This window comes from Panicum hallii, chromosome 3, assembly GCF_002211085.1.
Source record: "Panicum hallii strain FIL2 chromosome 3, PHallii_v3.1, whole genome shotgun sequence".
Taxonomy (NCBI): domain Eukaryota; kingdom Viridiplantae; phylum Streptophyta; class Magnoliopsida; order Poales; family Poaceae; genus Panicum; species Panicum hallii.
The window spans coordinates 26,087,251-26,105,123 of NC_038044.1; the positions used below are offsets into that span (position 1 = coordinate 26,087,251).

Genomic DNA, 17,873 nt, shown 5'->3' on the forward strand with positions numbered 1-17,873 from the left:
GATCTTCGCGACGGCGCCTCGCCGGCGTAGGCCGATCTCGGTCGTCCGGGGATCAAAACAACTCGAGCCTGGGTCTAGGAGGTTCAGCGCGACATGGGTAAACCACCTACGGCTAAGGCGGGGCTCGGGAAGGCTCGGGGAGAAAGAATCGACGGCGGGGCGGATCTGCACGACGGCGCATCACCGGCGCGCGCGTTCCGGTCTAAGAGGGGGCTAAAGGTCTACGACATCTAGCGCAAAAGGATCAAGGTGACATGCTGAGGCTCACCGAGGGCCTGAACGGATCGGAGGAGCGGGACAAGCTGGTCGGCGACGAGGGCCGAGCGGCGGAAACGGCTGCGCTCGCGGGGAGAGCTGCTGCAGGGGTCTTCCGGGCTTCGGATCTCCACGGATCAGCTCGGGGTGTACCTACGGAGGAGCCATGGGGGTCACGGGGGTTCGGGGATTACCGGCGGCGAGGAATCGTGAGGGCGGAGCATCTCACCGGCGGCGGCTTCGGGTTCAATTCCGGCACGAGCAGGGCTCGGGGTCGAGGCAGAAGCTTCGGAAAGCTTCCTGGAGGCGAGGCGGAGCTACTGCGAGCCTTGGCCGGAGCTGAGATGCACTGGAGCAATGGGTCCACGGCGGAGCAGGAGGTGCGGTGCGGTGGAGCAGGCGGCAGGGGTGCTAGGGGTTCAACGGCGCCGGGGGGTTTAGGGTTAAGGTTCCCAGGGGTTCGGGTGCCTCTATTTGTAGGGCGGCGGAACGGCCTCGGCGTGCGGGCCAGGCGCGGGGCTCGCCGAGATTCTCGGGCGGCTGGTGTGCGGGGAAGAAGAAAGAGGAAATGGGGAAGGAGGCGCTGACTTGCGGGCCCGGGGCGTCAGCGGGAGAAAGAAAGAGAGGGGAATGGGAGATGGGCCGCCGATGGAAAGCGGGGAGCGACCGATGGGAGGCGGAGGCGGGGGCGGCTGATGCGGGGCGGCCGATGTGGAGCGGCCGATGGAAAGCGGCCGATGTGGACACGCTGGATCGGCGAAGCAGAAGCAGTGCCCGAGGAAAGAGAGGGTTCGGTTCAGGGGAGCGGCCGATGGAAGCAGGGCGCGATCGATGGGGACGAACTGGGAATCGGCCGCAGGGGAAAGGAAAAGAAAAGGGGCTGCAGGTGGGCTGCTGGCTGACTTCTCTTTTCTCTCTCTCCTTTTCTTCTCTTTTTCAAACTAACTCAATTCTATTTGAATTCAAATGAGATTCGAATTCAAACTTAACCATTCAAACAAACAAAAGAGATGCACCAGCATGAATGCACAAACATGTTGACCCTAAAATAAATTTTAGTTACTTGTGGTATAAAATTAATTTAAATGCAAGATAAGTCAAAGAAAACCTTAGAAATTTTATTTAAGCCAAAATAAATTCATTAAAAATTAGGAAATTTACATTAGGGTGTTACAGAATTTGATTCTCTCTCCGCTCAGCCATAAAATCGACTAGAGCTTGAGACTTGATTGAAGTGCGTGGCTTGAAGACGATTGACAAAGCCCCTAGTTCCACTGCCCACTTTGATATACGCCCCGTGGCATCTTGATTGTGAAGAATATCCGCCAACGGAAAATCCGTAATTATAGTGATCGTGTACTCGTCGAAGTAATGGCGCAACTTTCTTGATGTAATCAGTATAGCATATAAAAGTTTTTGAACTGCCGGGTATCGTACCTTAGATTCGGAGAGTACCTCGCTGACGAAGTACACGGGCCTCTGCACTCCAAACGCATGGCCCTCCTCGCTGCGCTCGACTACAATGGCACTGCTGACAACATGAGTTGTCGCTGCAATAAAGAGTAGTAGATCTTCTCCCGACAGTGGAGCTGTAAGGACCGGGGGAGACTGAAGGTGGTGTTTCAGATCTTGCAGGGCCCGCTCGGCCTCCTCCGTCCACTGAAACTTGTCTTGGCATTTCAGGAGCTTGAAGAAGGGTAGTCCTCTCTCTCAAGTCGGGAGATCAATCTGTTCAGGGCTGCCATACATCCTGTTAGTTTCTGCAAATCTTTAATTATGGCCGGAGCCCCCATATCAGTGATGGCCGTAATTCATAGGATTGGCTTCAATTCCCCGGTTGCTGACGATGAACCCGAGCAATTTCCCTGATGGTACTCCAAAAATGCATTTAGTTGGGTTGAGCTTCCACCAAATCCTACGTAGGCTGCTGAACGTCTCTTCCAAGTCTGCAATCAGGTCATCAGGATTCCTGGTCTTGATGACCACATCATCCACGTAGGCTTCAACGTTCCGATGCAGCTGATCAGCAAAGCACATCTGAATCGCGCGCTGATAAGTTGCTCCTACGTTTTTCAACCCGAAAGACATAGTTTTCTAAGCGTATGTCCCGAACGGGGTGATGAACGTGGTTTTGATTTGATCTTTCTCCTTGAGCGCAATCTGGTGATATCCTGACTAGCAATCAAGGAAGCAGAGGAATACACAACCCGCCGTCGAGTCGACAACTTGATCAATGCGTGGCAGACCGAAGTGATCCTTTGGGCAATGCTTGTTGAGATCGGTGTAATCAACGCACATTCTCCATTCATTATTCTTTTTCCTTACAAGGACGGGATTAGCTACCCACTCTGGATGGATTACTTCTTTAATGAAACCAGCCGCGAGGAGTTTAGCTATTTCCCACTTAATTGCCTCATGCTTGTCGTGAGCAAACCTTCGAAGGCGTTGCTTTTTGGGCGCAACCTGTGGGTGTACATTCAGACTATGCTCAATCAGTTCCCTGGGCACCCCTGGCATATCCGCTGGTTGCCACGCGAATGTGCCTCGGTTGGCTCGAAGGAAACTGACGAGCGCGAGTTCCTATTTCTCATCTAAGCCTGCGCCGATGACAGCGGTCTTGGATGAGTCACCCTCCTGGAGCTGGATCGACTTGAGGGCCACATCGCCAGTCAACTGGATGCTCGACCTGCTGGCCTTTCTCGAAGGGATCTCCAGCCCAACCTGGGAGAGCTGCTGCGCAACCGCGAGTACTTCCCTTGAAGCATCTGGCACACGCATAGTTGAAGCGTACTGGATCACCTCCTGGTTGTAGTCATATGACTTTTTCAAGTCACCTCGGAGAGTGAGTACTCCACTTTGTCCTGGCATCTTGAGAAGCAGATAAATATAATGCGGCACTGCCATAAATTTAGCGAGTGCCGGTTAGCCTAGTATGGCATGATAAGAAGATTCCAAGTTAGCAATTTCGAATTTAATGAACTCGATGCGTTAGTTCTCCCTCGTGCCAAAGGTGACTGGAAGAACCACCGTGCTAAGCGGGTGCGCTGCATTACCTGGGACAATGCCATAGAAAGGAGACTTGCTTGGAACCAGCATGTCCATGAAGCTCAGACCCATCTTTCTCAAAGTGCTGGCGAAGATGAGGTTGAGACCACTCCCGCCGTCGATGAGCACCTTGGTGAGCCTGACTTCTGCCACCACTGGATCCAGGACCAGGGGGAACTTATCGGGCTCCAAGAAGCTTGTCCACTGGTCGTTGCAGGAGAACGAGATGGGGACCTCTGACCAACAGAGTGGTCGCAGTGCCGCCAGCTCGACGGACATGATCTCCCGGAGAAGCAGTTTTTGTTCCCGCCTGGAACCGAAGTCTCCATCCCCCCCAAAGATGACGTTGACGGTCTTTGAGGCATCCTGGAACTTCGCGTTGTGCGTTTGGTCCCCTTGGTCGTCGTCTTCAGGTTCTTTGTCCACTGGCTTCTTGTTCTTCTTGCGCTACCTGGATTGCTAAATATCCTCCGGAGGTGGTAGCAACCAATTGCCGCATGATTGGCACCTGGATGTCATGGGCATTTCTTCTGCAGGAGCTTCTCGAACTCTTCCTGCGTTGTTGTCTTCTTGCCTCGCGAGGGATGATCCACAGCCGCGATGAGATCATCTGGCTTGCGCTTTCGGTATGGACCCGAGTAGTCCCGCTGGCTCTTGTCGTTGCGGTTGTCATTTGGACGCCTCGGGTTGCTATCATTGCGCCTTGGGAACCGCTCCCGCATCTTTTCCTCCTGCTCGGACCAGTCGTGCATCATGTCATGAAGCCCCGCAACAGTTTTCGGTCTGTTCCGCCCAAAGTCCCTGTAGATGCCTGGGTCGGTGATGCCGTTGTAGAAGCAGTCGATGATGTCTTCCTCCGAGATATTCACAATAGTAGCACGGACGTCGAAGAAACGGCGTGTATAGGACCGTAGGAGCTCGTTACGTTCCTGTTTACATTGAGCAAGACCGTGACGAGTACTTGCGCGAGTGATCGCCCCCTGGAAGTTATCGATGAAGACCTTCTTGAGCCGCTCCCAGGAGTCGATCGAGTTGTTGCTGAGGCTCTCCAACCACGTGAGCAGCGCAGGGTCCAAAGCCATCGGGAAGTAAACGACCTTGGTGATGTTGGAGCCCACTGCGACTTCAATGGCGGTGGAGTAGCAACGTAGCCATTGCTGAGCAGCTTGCTTGCCATCATACTTGGTGATGCCAATCGGCTTGAAGCCCTCAGGGTACTTGTAACTGCTAAACTGTGTAGAGAAAGCTGGGAAATGGTCGCTGTAGTCAGTACCCTCTATCTTGGCTACTTCGCGCTCTCTGCGCCTGGAATCGATTATGGACCGCGCATCGCGTCCTTCATTGATTCGCTGGCGCAGGTCTTCTGGAGGAGGTCGATGAGTGGCTTGTCGCGCGTTACCCCCTAGAGGTGGCTGCTGCCTCCCGCCAGGGGCTTGAATCCCGCGGGCGTTGTCGTTGTTGTTGCTGCACTGAGGTCGAGGACGGCCGCCTGCTGTTCGACGGTGAGCCTGACTTCGGCTTTCGCCCACGCGTTCCTCCCTAACGGTAGACGCCGGGTTTTATTGATCAAGCTGAATCCAAGCCCTCTGTGCATAACGAAGTGCTTGACGCACGTTTGGGTCATTACTGCGCTCGAGTATAGCAGTTACCCTGGCAATGTTGGCCACCGGAGTCCTGAAGCCCCGCTCGCTTATGGCAACGAATTCGGCGTCTAGCTCGCGATGCATAGATCGCATGCGCTCATTGACCCTCCTTCGACGGGCTGCGCGAGCTCTGCTCCTGACCCTCCGTGCCTCACGATCAGCGTCATTTTTGTCGCCGGTGTTGGCTGTGGCTTCATCTTCAGATACCGCATCAAATTCGACAATGGGCAGGTCGCCATCATCCTCGCCTTCTTCCGCCATCACCACCTGGCGTGAGATGAGCTCATCAGAGCTCGCGTTGACTAGCTCGGTCGACTCCTCTACCACGGTGGCTAATGGCCTGCCCTCCTGAAAAGGCAAGGGCTCAAGGTGTGCCACAAGCTGGTCTTCGGCCTCGAGTAGATCAGAAAGTTCCATACCCTTCCAATGCATGAAATGCCCCTCTGGAGAGGAGGTGATCATCAGGCTGTTGGCACCAAAACAACCCACGGCCCCCCAACGTGCGGTGGCTTCGGGCTTTCCGAGTTGGAGTAAAGAGTCCAAGTCCTTCTCCAATGTGGAGAGGGACTCGGAGATGTTGGCCTCCTGAAGATCAGTGGCCGAATTGTGTAGACCGAGTCGTGATCGGCTACACGAGACCTCAGATTGGAACGAGTCCAACTCAAGCAAGGTTGTTGCAGCGCTGGATGGAGTCGCGCCGAAAGCAGACTCCTCGGTCCTCGTAGCGGATCCATGGATTGACAAGTCATCAAGATTATCGATGAACTTGTCGAGGTCGAAAAACCCGCCGCAGGAGTTTTTGGCTTCATGTCGACGAGGAATCGACGGAAACTGCCCACCATCTGCGATGTAGACCCACGAGCCAAAAACAAATGTCGTGCCCTGAGAGGGTATTGACCTGGTGAACTGGAAAGATGCCATCGAGTTCGCCGGTGGATCTTCGATGCGCTCCCCTACCTGGCGCGCCAGCTGTCGGTGTTTTACCGGCTGCCCACCGAGGGGTATACCCGAGGTGGTAAGTTTAGGTGAGGAGACGCTGAGATCAGGAACTCGAAGGTGCAAGGAACAAGATTTAGATAGGTTCGGGCCGCGAGGTGCGTAATATTCTACGTCCTGTATGGTGGTTTGTATTGCTTTGGGTGTTGATGTTGTGTTTTGAAGGGAGTCCCTGCCCCCCTTATATATCCGGGAGGACAGGGTTACATGAATCCTAGTCCAATACTAGCCAAGGAATCGTACTCGAGTACAACTCGAGTAGTTTCCTTCTGTACCGACTAGTCCTACCCTCATACGAGTAGAGAACAACATAAATAAGAGATAAGGCAAGCCTTATCCCTTAATCCTGTTTGAACTACGTTATGTACACAGTCCCGTAGCCCCGGGTCTGATAGCCCCTGGAAATGCTGTTTTACCTGACCCTAAAAACATTTTCTGTAGTAGTGAAAACCATTTTTTCTATGGCTTGATCATAGGAAATTTGAACTTGACCATGGAAACTATAGTGATATAGAGAAGAGTAGTGATGATAAGGTAAAGTATAAATTTAAAATTTATGACAAAGTCCGGACGATAGAATGGTACATGCACACTTAGATTCTTGATACTAGCCACGTAATTACATGAGTTACCCTGCTAGTTAACTAGTGTAGAGCATCTAATCACTGTTGTTACCTAGGGTTCGTAAATAATGGTTCTCGCGGACCCACCCTTGGCGTGTGCGGCAATATAGTCATCATATATAATCCAGGTTTGTGGACTTGGCGAGGCTGGACAAGTCATCATAGAATATGATCTTTCATGACGACAACCAATTAGGTCATTGAAGCTCAAGTTTTATATAGTGACATAGTGGGAGACTCATAAAATTTGTTAACTAAATTATGTCTTCACCTAGACTTGGATGAAAAAGAGGTGGTCATGAATCTTTTCCTTGAACAACTCTCCTCTCTGATAACAAGCACTTGTTACCAACTCCTAGATAATGTTTTTGCGGACCACCCCTAGGCCTATGGACTTTTATGACAATGTGATCATCATAATCAATATATTTGTAATAATCATAGAGTTGGTAGGGTGTCAAGACTTGGAGAGGCAGGGCAAGTCATCACAGAATATGGTCTTTCATAAAAGAGTGGATATTATGAGCATATGGTCAGCTGCTCACCCTATGGCATGGTGCACTCACACCAGTCCGATCACGGCACCGAAGGGCTGAGATTAAAGGGGTGTTTGGTTTGGAGTGGCTTGTTACAAGCCCATAAGCCCATCATATGGAGGGGCTTATTATAAGCTTAAAGTGGTGTTTGATTGTACCGGCTTATAAAAAGGCTCTGTAGTTGGTAATTTTATTAATACCTCTGTAGGTGAGGGAGACAAGGGTAGTGAGAGGAAAGTGGGGATGTTTTGGTGGGACCCATATAAAATAAGCTCCATAAGTATTTCTTGGAGGGGTTTATGGGGCTTATGAGCATAAGCCTCACTATAAGTCTTCATGTTTGAATAAAAATAGACTTATTAGGAGCTTATTGGTGGGGCTTATAATAAGCCACTCCAAATCAAACACCGCCTAAGCCACATCATATTTTTTCGCTTTATAATGACAACAATATTATCAATTATGTCCCTGAAGCTTAGATTTTATATAATGACCATGCGACGACCCATAAACCTTGCAAACTCAATTATGCCTTTACCTAGACTTAGACGAATTATGAGTCTTTTCTTTGAACAAACATTGAAACAGGCTTCCTAGTAGAAACCACGCAAAATGCATTTTATATTCATGAACAAAATTCCTCCATTATTATTGTGAAAAAAGAGAGAAATCTTATAGAACCTAGGATGTGCTGTAGGCTCTCTTAATCAAACGTGACATGAACTTATCTTTTTTTCAATGGGATCAGATAAGGTTTATATTTTCATTTACGTAGCTTTTGATTAAGTCGCATCTGAGATCACCGGCCATCCTCGGTCGTTACAAGATGGGATGGAGTATTTGAAAATGGTAATCGCCATGTGGCGGGAACAAGTTTATATATATGAAAGACCAGGACTTCTGACTCTCCGCCTCGTTCATCGCTCCGGTCCAATCATCAATCCCAATTCCCGTCTCCTCTCTTCTCCACTCCTCTCTCACTTGCCCACACGACGTAGGCATGGCGACGGCGGCGGCTCAAGGCGACGCACTGCCTCCGTACAAGGACGCGTCGGCTCCGGTGGAGGCGCGGGTGCGTGACCTGCTGGTCCGCATGACCCTGCGGGAGAAGGCGGCGCAGATGGCCCAGATCGAGCGCACGGTCGCGTCGGCGCGCGCCCTCGCGGAGCTCGGCGCGGGAAGCGTCCTCAACGGCGGCGGCAGCGCGCCCGGCAACCGCTCACCCGCGTGCTGGACCGGCATGATCGACGGCATGCAGCGCCTCGCGCTCTTCTCCCGCCTCGGCGTCCCCATCCTCTACGGCACCGACGCCGTCCACGGCCACAACAACGTCTACGGCGCTACCGTCTTTCCCCACAATGTCGGCCTCGGCGCCGCCAGGTGCCGATCGATTGGATCAATGTTTTCACGTCCTGTGACGCTAACAGCTAGACCTTGTGCTTTGCTTTCGTTCACTCATAGCAAGTCAAATCGTGTTGCCGTTTACCTCACAGGGATCCGGAGCTCCTGCGTAAGATCGGCGAGGCGACGGCGCTGGAGGTCCGCGCCACCGGCATCCACTGGACATTCGCACCCTGCGTCGCTGTGAGTGAAGTTCAGAACAGCCATGATTAAACTGGTGTTTTTTCACTTGCGAGGACCTGTATCTGGTTCGCGTTTCGTGCCAGGTCTGCCGGGATCCGAGGTGGGGAAGATGCTACGAGAGCTACAGCGAGGACCCGGAGATGGTGCGCTCGTTGACCACCAGTGTTACCGGCCTGCAGGGGCAGCCACCAGCCGACCACCCTCATGGCTACCCGTTCCTGGCTTCCATTAGGTATACTTTTGTGGCGATATGTTTCACTATGCTTTTCCTGTACCTGAAATGCGAGCTATGTGTGAGGAATGCATGAATGAATGTGATCTTCATCAGGGAGAAGGTACTTGCTTGTGCCAAACATTTCGTAGGAGATGGTGGCACAGACAGTGGAATCAATGAGGGGAACACCATCTGCTCCTACAATGATTTAGAAAACATCCATATGGCACCTTACCTTGACTGCATAGCACAAGGGGTGGCAACGGTGATGGCGTCCCACTCCAAGTGGAACGGGGAGCGATTGCATTCGTGCCGTTATTTGCTGACAGATGTTCTCAAGGGCAAGTTAGGCTTCAAGGTAGCAGCACAGCGTGCCGTCGTCGATCGGTATAACGATTTAAGCTTAAGCTGGGGCAATGAAGTTTTGACGTGTGTGGCCTCTTCTTGTTCAGGGTTTTGTGATTTCAGATTGGGAGGGCATTGACAAGCTCTGTGAGCCTCGAGTTGCTCAAGGGTCCGATTATCGGTATTGCATTAAGCAGTCGGTTAATGCTGGAATGGACATGGTATATATGGTTGTTGAGTGTTCACATAAATACATTTTGCCTAGACTGAACAATCTACAGATTATGATACCTTACAGATTTGAGGAGTTTCTGGAGAATCTAGTGTTCTTGGTGGAGACAGGGGAGATACCTATGTCTCGGATTGATGACGCAGTCGAGCGGATTCTGAGGGTCAAGTTCATTTCTGGAGTGTTTGAGCATCCATTTTCAGACCCGTCTCTGCTGGACATGGTTGGTTGTAAGGTAAGGTGTTCTACTTCTATCGTTCTGTCTTTTCTTCAATTATTCTCCATATTTTTATGTTGAATTGCTCCACAATTGACATCACCAACCATATACAATAATAGATTAAGTCGTTAATATTTTTCAGGAACATCGGTTGTTGGCGCGTGAGGCTGTTCGCAAGTCTATGGTACTTCTAAAAAATGGCAAAAATCAGAAGGAACCATTCCTTCCATTGGCCACAAATGTAAAAAGGATACTGGTTACCGGAACACATGCAGACGATATTGGACTTCAGTGTGGTGGATGGACAATAGGATGGAATGGAGAAAGTGGAAAAATAACTCCTGGTAAGAAGAAACTCACAACTTTGCATAAATAAAATATTTTTGTTTTGCTTGCTTCATTTTTTTTTGTACTATCAAACAGTTGTGCATGTATAAACTTTGTGTGCTTCTGATGATAAAAATAGAAGAGGCATTCCCCTTGCCATGTGTAGAAAACATACCAATTATGGGGTCCAGAAGATATATGTTTATAATTCTTTAGTGTGGAGGCCCCTAATACTTTAAGGTAGTGCGAAAGGACACATCATATGTTATCAAGTCGGAATTAGGATTACTACCCTCTTTCACAAAGAAATGGTAATTATTAAATTTGAGGTGAAGTGGCCTCAATCTTGAAGGGATAATTTCTTCTTGGAAATGTCTGTTATCAGTGGTGGACATATGACGGATTGCTATTATATATATATCAACTTCGATTATTTTATTTTTTTAAAAAATGAAATTTATAGTTTCACTAGATGACAGGAGTATAAACGTCTGCTATTTTTTTAATTTTCGAAAAAAGGTTATTTATTTATGCTATCTGAACTAACAGGAACAAGCATACTGGAGGCCATAAAAGAATCAGTGGGAGTGCAAACTGAGGTTGTGTATGAGGCATGTGCAACAGAAGCTACAATTGCAACTGGGCAGTTTTCCTACGCTGTTGTTGTGGTTGGAGAGGTTCCATACGCTGAAACTGTAGGAGACAGAACTGACCTTAGTATTCCGTTTAATGGGTCTGACCTTATCACCCATGTTGCAAGTAGAATCCCTACCCTGGTGATTGTTGTATCTGGAAGGCCCTTGGATATTGAAACACAAGTTCTGGCGACGATTGATGCTCTAGTTGCTGCCTGGCTACCTGGAACAGAGGGCATGGGGATTGCCGATTGCCTATTTGGACATCATGATTTTGTTGGCACGTTGCCTGTGACGTGGCATAGGTCCGTTGATCAGTTGCCTCTAAATGCTGGAGATGCTAACTATGACCCTTTATTCCCTGTTGGTTATGGGTTGAAAATGTTTGAAAAATGAAGACAATTCAACATAACCAGGTCACTGGTTTTGCTATACATTTGCATCACTGTGATAGTTTTCAAATAGTAATCTCTGTATCCATTGACAGTTGGAAACTCTTTTGAGAAATAATATCATGTGGCAGTGTGCATTGCTATGCGTTAAAATCATTATATTCCTCCCGTACATTGCTACTCTTAAAATCACCTATCAACATTAGTACACTTGATTTCCCTTGACCAGGTATTGCTTTGTTCATCATATATTAGTCCATCCTTTATTCAGTATAATATCGGCGCAGATGATGGTAAGAATTAATATGGTAAACACACAACAGTTGTTCATGTAGTCACTCTTTATGACGTTTTCGGGGACTTGGGATTATTGTAGGCAAGCTATATAGTACAAGAAAAATGTGTTTTTACCTGGTACATATACATATATAGGCACCCTATGCCATCAGATGCAATGCAATATAATAACTTGACTCGACTAAAGAGTACTCTAATATCCTGATATCCTGACTCTACTAATATGTGTTGACTTGATTAATGATTAGTCTCATTCTATCCAGACTCAACTTAAAATCTTTCAGAGATAATTTTAATATTAGCATTCCTTTTCTCTCAACACATTCGTCACTGAAAAGGTGACCCGCCCATGCCAAGTCTAAACTCAAAGCCGGATAGGTAGGATTCCATAATCCCATATCAGGATCCTAATAAGTTACGCTCAATTCTCTTAATTATTAAGTAAGTGACTCACAATGTTCAAATTTTAGGCAACTCATGAGTCTTATAAACTATTTATTTTTAGTCTGTTGACTCCATAATAAGGATTTGTTTGGTAGGACTCGGACTTCTTTTAAAACGGCTGCAGTTGTGACTCATCCGGTGAAGCAGCTCCGCTAACGCAGCTCTGCCCCAGCTTCAGTACCGAAGCCATTTTCAGATGTACCGTTTGGCACTGCTTCACCTGAAGCTCCTGCATAAGCCCCCTCAAGGAGCCCTGGCTAAGGTGGCCTAAATAGTAATCCTGGCCGGAGGCAACTCCAGTGCCCGTGCTTCTTTTCTCCTCCCCACCACTCTCGCCGTCGTGCCGCTGCTGGACGCAGCTCCAAAACCCTTGCTGCCCCCAGTGGCGGTAGTTTACTAACGCCTTCTCTAGCCTTGCTGCCACTGGAGGGCGCCAACGGAAGCCTGCTTGGTCGCTATTAGGGTAGCAGTAGGGCATTCCTCAAGAGATTCCGCTGGTCTTAGCACGAGGCGGCCAGAACGGGGCCTTTTCGTGGGCGACCTGCACCTGCGGTTCGGGGATGTCCAGAAGCAGGGAGGTGCCGAATATGCTGGGAGGAAGTTCTCCTAGGGTCGTGCTTACCCCCCGCACCCTCCAGCTCACCGTACGCCGGCCAAATGGATGAATACCATGACTTCGGGGGACCTTGCTCAGGCTATCTCCAGCGATATCCTCCAAATCCTATCCCCTATATCCATCCTTCGTATCAACTTCATTCTCTATACCAAATTTAACTCCAACAACATCCTCTATTTCCATCTTCTATACCCCACAATCTCAATTTTTTATATTTCTTCCAACTGCCCTTTCCCCTGCTCCCGCGCCCCTCCGCCCTCCGCGCCCGCCGCCCCTGCTCCCGCGCCCGCCGCCCTCCGCGCCCACCGCCCCTGCTCCCGCGCCCGCCGCCCTTGCTCCCGCGCCCCTCCGCCCCTCCGCGCCCGCCGCCCCTCCGCCCCTCCGCGCCCGCCGCCCCTGCTCCCGCCGCCCTCCGGCGCCCTCCGCCCCGCGCCCCGCTGCCCCTCTGCCCGCCGCCCCTCCGCGCCCGCGGCCCTCCCGCGCCCTCCGCCCCGCCGCCCTCCGCCCTTCGCCCCTGCTCCCGCGCTCGCCGCCCCTCCGCCCTCCCGCGCCCGCCGCCCCTCCGCCCTCCCGCGCCCGCCGCCCCTCCGCCTCGCCCCTGCTCCCGCGCCCCTCCGCCTCGCCCCTCCGCTTCGCCCTTGCTCCCGCGCCCCTCCGCCTCGCCCCTCCCGCGCCCGCGCGGAAGCTGGTGAAGATACGGGCGTGGGCGACGGGATGGAGCACGCTTCCTCTGTGCGGGACGGAGAGGTCGTGCTCCATTTTACCGCACGGGATAGCGGTTACCGCTGGAGCACTACCGGATGCTACAGTGTCCGTCAAAATAGAGAACAGGCCCTTTTACCGGATGCCGGTGGAGATAGCCTCAGGGCGGAGATGGCAAATCCAGTGCTGCTGAAGTTTGATTCGTCGTTATTGCAGTTACTACTAGCAGCAGCTCAGCAACCCCGCCTCCCATCTCCTACTCATCCACAACTTTCCAAAAACCATACACCCAAAATTAAAAGCTTCTAGATTTGCATATGCTGCGACTCTCTAGGTTCAATTCAAAGACAATTCTGATTTCCCCGACAGTGAGCAGCCGACGGTGATGGTTCGAATTCTCCTAACGGGTAAAAACCATCAGGAAAGGTTCCTCTGACGGTAACCAGAGCATTGACGCGCAAGGGCGTCTGTGACAATTCAAACTGTCACGGATTGGTCCCTAATGGCTATCTATCAGGGAAGGTTAACTTTCCTTGATAGTAAGTCCCTGCCAGCCCTTTCCTGATGGTTATCGTTGGAGAACATCATCCATGATGGTTTAGGGTACTTTCCCTGACAGAATATCCCGTCAAAGAAAAACCTGTCCTTGGTAGTGGATAAGTAATGCTCAATTTTGTTTAAGCAAGTCACTATGTTCATATTTCAGACTACTCATCAGTCTTATAATCTATTTTTTTCAGCCTATAGACCATAATAAATAGTAATCCTGGTGCTGGAGGTGGGGTTTTTTTTTTAATTTCTATTAGGGGATGTTATATGTGACATATACCACTCGAAGTCACCTTGTCTCACACTTGTAGTAAGACCTGAAGATTCTTTCTGCTGATACGACTTTTTTTTCCATCCCGTGGTATATTTCTTGCCTTGATATATGATCATAAGGAAAATTGTTCCAGTTAGAAAGAAAACTTATCTTAAGGAGAAGGAAAATAAATGTTCATTTGAAGAGAAAAATGGTTGGTTCTCGCAATGTGTGTGCAATAAGACAACTTTCATTCACAGCTGGCGCGGCCTTGCTGTGCCGACGTCCGAGTGGGCCAGTATTACTTCACTCGTTGGCCCAATAGGGTGTTGTCCGTGGAGATCACACAATATATTTCCAGCGGTAATGCTTGCCATGGGTCGTCCGGACGCTCGGACGCTCCATCAGGCCCGCTCCTCTAATCCACTTATTTGCTCACATCCACTACTAGCACCTTCAAGGGTCAACTAATATAACATCCTAGGGTCAGCCGTGCCTTCGAGCCCGCGCTGCGGGTGCTTCGTCGGGAGTCACTCCCGTGCCTGCTCCGCGCGCTCCCGACGCTCGAGCGGCTCAACCTCTCCACCTGCGCCTCACTCGACGACGCTTCGCTCGCCACGGCCGTGCCGGCGCAAGAGGAGGCCTCACGGGGGCGCCGCCAAATCCACCGCCTCCGGTGAGCCACTCTTCAATCCCCTCTCATCCTCCTTGGCTGATTTGAGCCCTCACCCCACCGTTTCGCCACCGTGCAGGCCCTACCCGGTGATGAGCTCCGCTCGCCGCTGTCACCGTCCGTGGAACATCCTTATCGCCGAGTCTCCCCACACCTGTGACCCCCCTGTGAGTCTCGCCGTGCCCCCGCGTAGCCCCTGCGTGCGCCCCTTGCCGTTCCGCAGCCGGCAAGGCCACGGCCGCCCCTACGCGCCGTGCGCGGGGTGGCCACACCCCGAGCTGAGATGTTGTAAACTTTCTTTTTGGATGTTGCAAGAGATGATTTATGTTGTTGCAATGGGTGATCGGTTTTTATTCGATGTTTTCAATTTGTGATTTTCTGATGTTGCAACATATAATTTTGGATATCTCAAAAGGTAAGCGTCAATGAAGCATGTTATCATTTTGAGTGGATGTTGCACAAAACATGATGTACATGTTGTGGTGAAAATTTTATCTCTCGAAATCAAATGTCATAGTCAATTTTATATAAGATTTCTTATGTTGCAAAAGGTGATATCCGATGTTATCTTAGTAAATTCTCAATATTGCAACAGAGAGTCCGATGAAAAATTTTCTACCGGACGTCCGGGCGCTAGCAGTGCCATATTTTCAGCCTAGTTTCGGCCATTAGGCGTAACAACATGTATTACAACTACACTTTGAGGAACTTCTCCAGCTTGGACCGAGGATAATAGTTCATACTCCCTCTATTCCAAATTATTAGTCATTTTGGCTTTTCTAGATACATGAATTTTACTATACATTTAGACATAACATGTATCTAGATGCATAACAGAAACTATGTATCTAGAAAAGCTAAAATGACTAATAATTTGGGACAGAGGGAGTATTTGACAAAGATTTTGAAGGATTGAAGCATGGCAATAGCTACACAAAAATAAGTATTATGAGAAAATAATGCAACAATTAAGTGTTTGAAAAGTAGTAACGATAGACAATACGGTGATCTGAAAAAAAAGGTAACTCCTAATTCTGGGTAGCTCATCAGTCATCCCAAGGAAACCACTGAATATGGTTAATTGTTGCTAGACTGCTGGTTTAACTTACCTTATTGAGAAAGCATGCTCTGACCCCTGTCAAGCTAATAATGTGTCCCTTATTACTCCGACTGTTCCAAATTATAGGTCAAACTTACACAACTAAAGTGATCTATCATTAATCTGGAATGGATGAATACTGATCACTATTAAGCTAATACGAAATGTAAACATGGGTCCAGTTGCACAAAATCAACAGAAAAGTTTGCTTGTGGAAATGCCAAACAGATCGATGTGGTAGAAAATGCTCATATTGACAAACAGATGTCTTCTCTACTGCTAGTACTTCCATTCGGCAACATGTTGAATCAGATCCTGTCCCATGCTGATGGTCAGATGCACTCCACATTTACAGCTACAAGCTTAATGCATTCATATCTGTCTCAGTAACTAACAAAATCATTCTGGCAACTACCTTCAACAAAGTATAAGGAGAGGAGGAAACCCTGGTTGTTTTGAATTTAGGAAAAGAAAAGCACCAAATCATTGATGACCATAACCATCTAAAAGCATGCGTTAGAACTGTAGAAGACTAGGAGTTGCATTGACCATCTGTAGAAATGATCCTGCCATCACTTACAGAGGACCTTAGCATGCCCCTTGAGATACAGAGGTCCAATTACCAAATATGCATTCAGGGCACTAGCAGGTAGCAAAATTCTGCCATCATATAGGCTGCAATGGAAAAAAAGGAATAAGTCCTAATTTGCAATCAATTGACTAAAGAAAAATGCAGCAGTAACTACAGAAAAGTGCAGGTGCAATTCGTGCTTGAGGGACTACTTAAATTGGGTTTGTCGTCCTAACCAAGAGTCGTTTGGGAGAGCTCCGGCCGGCTCCGGTTCCTCCTGACAAAAAAACTGTTCACTAGAGCCAGTTTTCTCTTTTCTCTCCTCTCCCTCTCCCAAACGGGCCCTAAATCCAGTCACTATTATCTGACTAATAGAGTGTGCCACACGTGTTTTAAAAAAATATAATAAATAATAAGTTTATATAATAAAAATGATTTGTGCATAATTGATAAGGTTACTTAAATAATTAATGGATCAGACATTAATCATAATTGATCCCTTCAAGATAGCAATAGAAAATAGTCAAAGGAAAGAGGATGGCACCGGCCCCGGGGTCAGTGGCGTCATGCTGCCTAGGCAACAAGGGTACACCTGATTTGGCGAGGCTCACATCAATGGAATGCCATCGCATGGGGAATCCAATTTTGCTGATGGCGCTAGTAATTGGAAGCTAGGAATCCGGTGATTGCGCTGGTTATTATCGCTAGTAAGAATGGGGTAGAAAGGCTAAAATAGTCGTACAAAACATACGCCCCACACCCCTCCAAGGTTTAAGTTACAAACGCGCCCATGCTAAACATGAAACGGCCACCCTACCATCATACGCTGCTAACCCCAGGTTGAGCAGCGACCAGACCGGTAAGACCCTTGACGCCTGCAAGCATCCGGAGATCGGTCTCATCCTGCGCCAGGAGAAGAGCCTGGTCAATCCTAGGTGAGCCTGATCAAGAGGGACTTCCTGCTCGTGCAGCTCGCGCCCTCCGTCAAATCACTATCGCTGTCTCGCTCTTGCATCGCTTTGCCTTCCCGGCCGCAGCGGTGGCTTCTCCTTGCGGATGTGCGGTGGAAACCGCGACGCGGACGGACAAGGAAGGCCTGAGGCAGCCTCCGTTGTCGTCTTCGTCGGGGACGTGGGAGAAGGGGACGAGATGGGGGCCCAATACGCCAGTGAAGCAGAGTGGCGACACGGACGAAGGGTGGTGGTGGCGAGCCTTCCGGAAGACGCTTAGCTCCGTCGGGTAAGTTTGGAACAATGACCGCCGTCCCTAGCAGATCCAACGGTTGGCAGTTCACAGGGCCCTCCCGGACGGCTACGACGTCAGTGTGACGTGGAGCCATGAGCGGAGAGAAATCCTGCTAGGCCAGGTTTCGTTCTTTAGAGAAGAGATATGCCACATATATTATTTTCTGTAATCTATCTATTACGAGGAGGCATGGAGGATGAGTATCGAGCAGTCATCGAAGTAACAATAGCATCGTGACACACTGAACTCGGCACACTTGATAACGTAAGGAAGAAAATGACGTAGACACAGTAGTAAACTTGATTCGGGTACTATTTTTTCTCCAAAATTAGATGGACTTACATTACATTGCATTTGAAGTATTGCATGGTGCTTTATCT

General features: G+C 49.4%; 1 protein-coding gene across 1 annotated transcript; it reads left to right on the forward strand.

Annotated features, from left to right (window-relative positions):
• The first annotated feature begins 8,176 nt into the window (after window positions 1-8,176).
• Window positions 8,177-11,163, forward strand: LOC112887006 (beta-glucosidase BoGH3B-like). The gene is made up of 8 exons (XM_025953078.1): window positions 8,177-8,478; window positions 8,592-8,682; window positions 8,766-8,914; window positions 9,011-9,254; window positions 9,349-9,462; window positions 9,523-9,705; window positions 9,833-10,034; window positions 10,567-11,163. The coding sequence occupies exons 1-8, from the start codon at window positions 8,192-8,194 to the stop codon at window positions 11,046-11,048; spliced, it is 1,752 nt and encodes a 583-aa protein (XP_025808863.1). The 5' UTR covers window positions 8,177-8,191; the 3' UTR covers window positions 11,049-11,163.
• The last annotated feature ends 6,710 nt before the right edge of the window (window positions 11,164-17,873 follow it).

Excerpts from the sequence above, each read along its gene's own strand:
- LOC112887006 (XM_025953078.1), top strand. The coding sequence starts at position 8,192 with ATGACCCTGCGGGAGAAGGCGGCGCAGATGGCCCAGATCGAGCGCACG. Across the intron at positions 9,463-9,522 it reads TTAATGCTGGAATGGACATG|ATTATGATACCTTACAGATT; the intron begins GTATATATGGTT and ends AACAATCTACAG. Across the intron at positions 10,035-10,566 it reads AAGTGGAAAAATAACTCCTG|GAACAAGCATACTGGAGGCC; the intron begins GTAAGAAGAAAC and ends CTGAACTAACAG.